This window comes from Morus notabilis, unplaced genomic scaffold (genome assembly GCF_000414095.1).
Source record: "Morus notabilis unplaced genomic scaffold, ASM41409v2 Scaffold294, whole genome shotgun sequence".
NCBI classification, from domain to species: Eukaryota; Viridiplantae; Streptophyta; class Magnoliopsida; order Rosales; family Moraceae; genus Morus; species Morus notabilis.
The window spans coordinates 281,039-281,423 of record NW_010365149.1 but is presented as its reverse complement, the minus strand read 5'-3'; the positions used below and the strand labels follow the sequence as shown (position 1 = coordinate 281,423).

General features: G+C 39.2%; 1 protein-coding gene across 1 annotated transcript in view; it reads left to right on the top strand.

Moving 5' to 3' along the window:
* Nucleotides 1-197: 197 nt before the first annotated feature.
* LOC112093407 overlaps nt 198-385 on the top strand; it is a 2,347-nt gene continuing 2,159 nt past the window's right edge. Inside the window, exon 1 of the mRNA XM_024171729.1 lies at nt 198-341. Within this exon, the coding sequence (XP_024027497.1) occupies nt 198-341 (144 nt within the window). The remainder of the gene's footprint in view (nt 342-385) is intronic.

Genomic DNA, 385 nt, shown 5'->3' with positions numbered 1-385 from the left:
GGCCTCGCCCCACCAATCTTTCCTAGGAACGTTGCTCTGTCTAGGAGACTATTCATTGAGCCAAGAGCTATAGTCTTTCCTGGGAGCACTCTCGGTGATTACAATTTACGTTACTATATAATTATTTTCTTTTTGATTAAAAAAAATAAAAACAAAACAAAAAATAAAAAAATAAAAAAAAGAGCTGCTTAGGGTGAATGCATCGATATAGAGACGAACTAGGGAGATTTGCTCAGCGTCCAGATTTAGAAAACCCTAGTGAAATTCTATCCGACTCATCTTCTTCGTCTCCGTCGCACTCGTCGTCGTTGGAATTCGCATTTCAAAATCTATTCGCAATGGCATAACACGAGGAAGTTCAGCAGAGGACGTTGCAAGATTACTT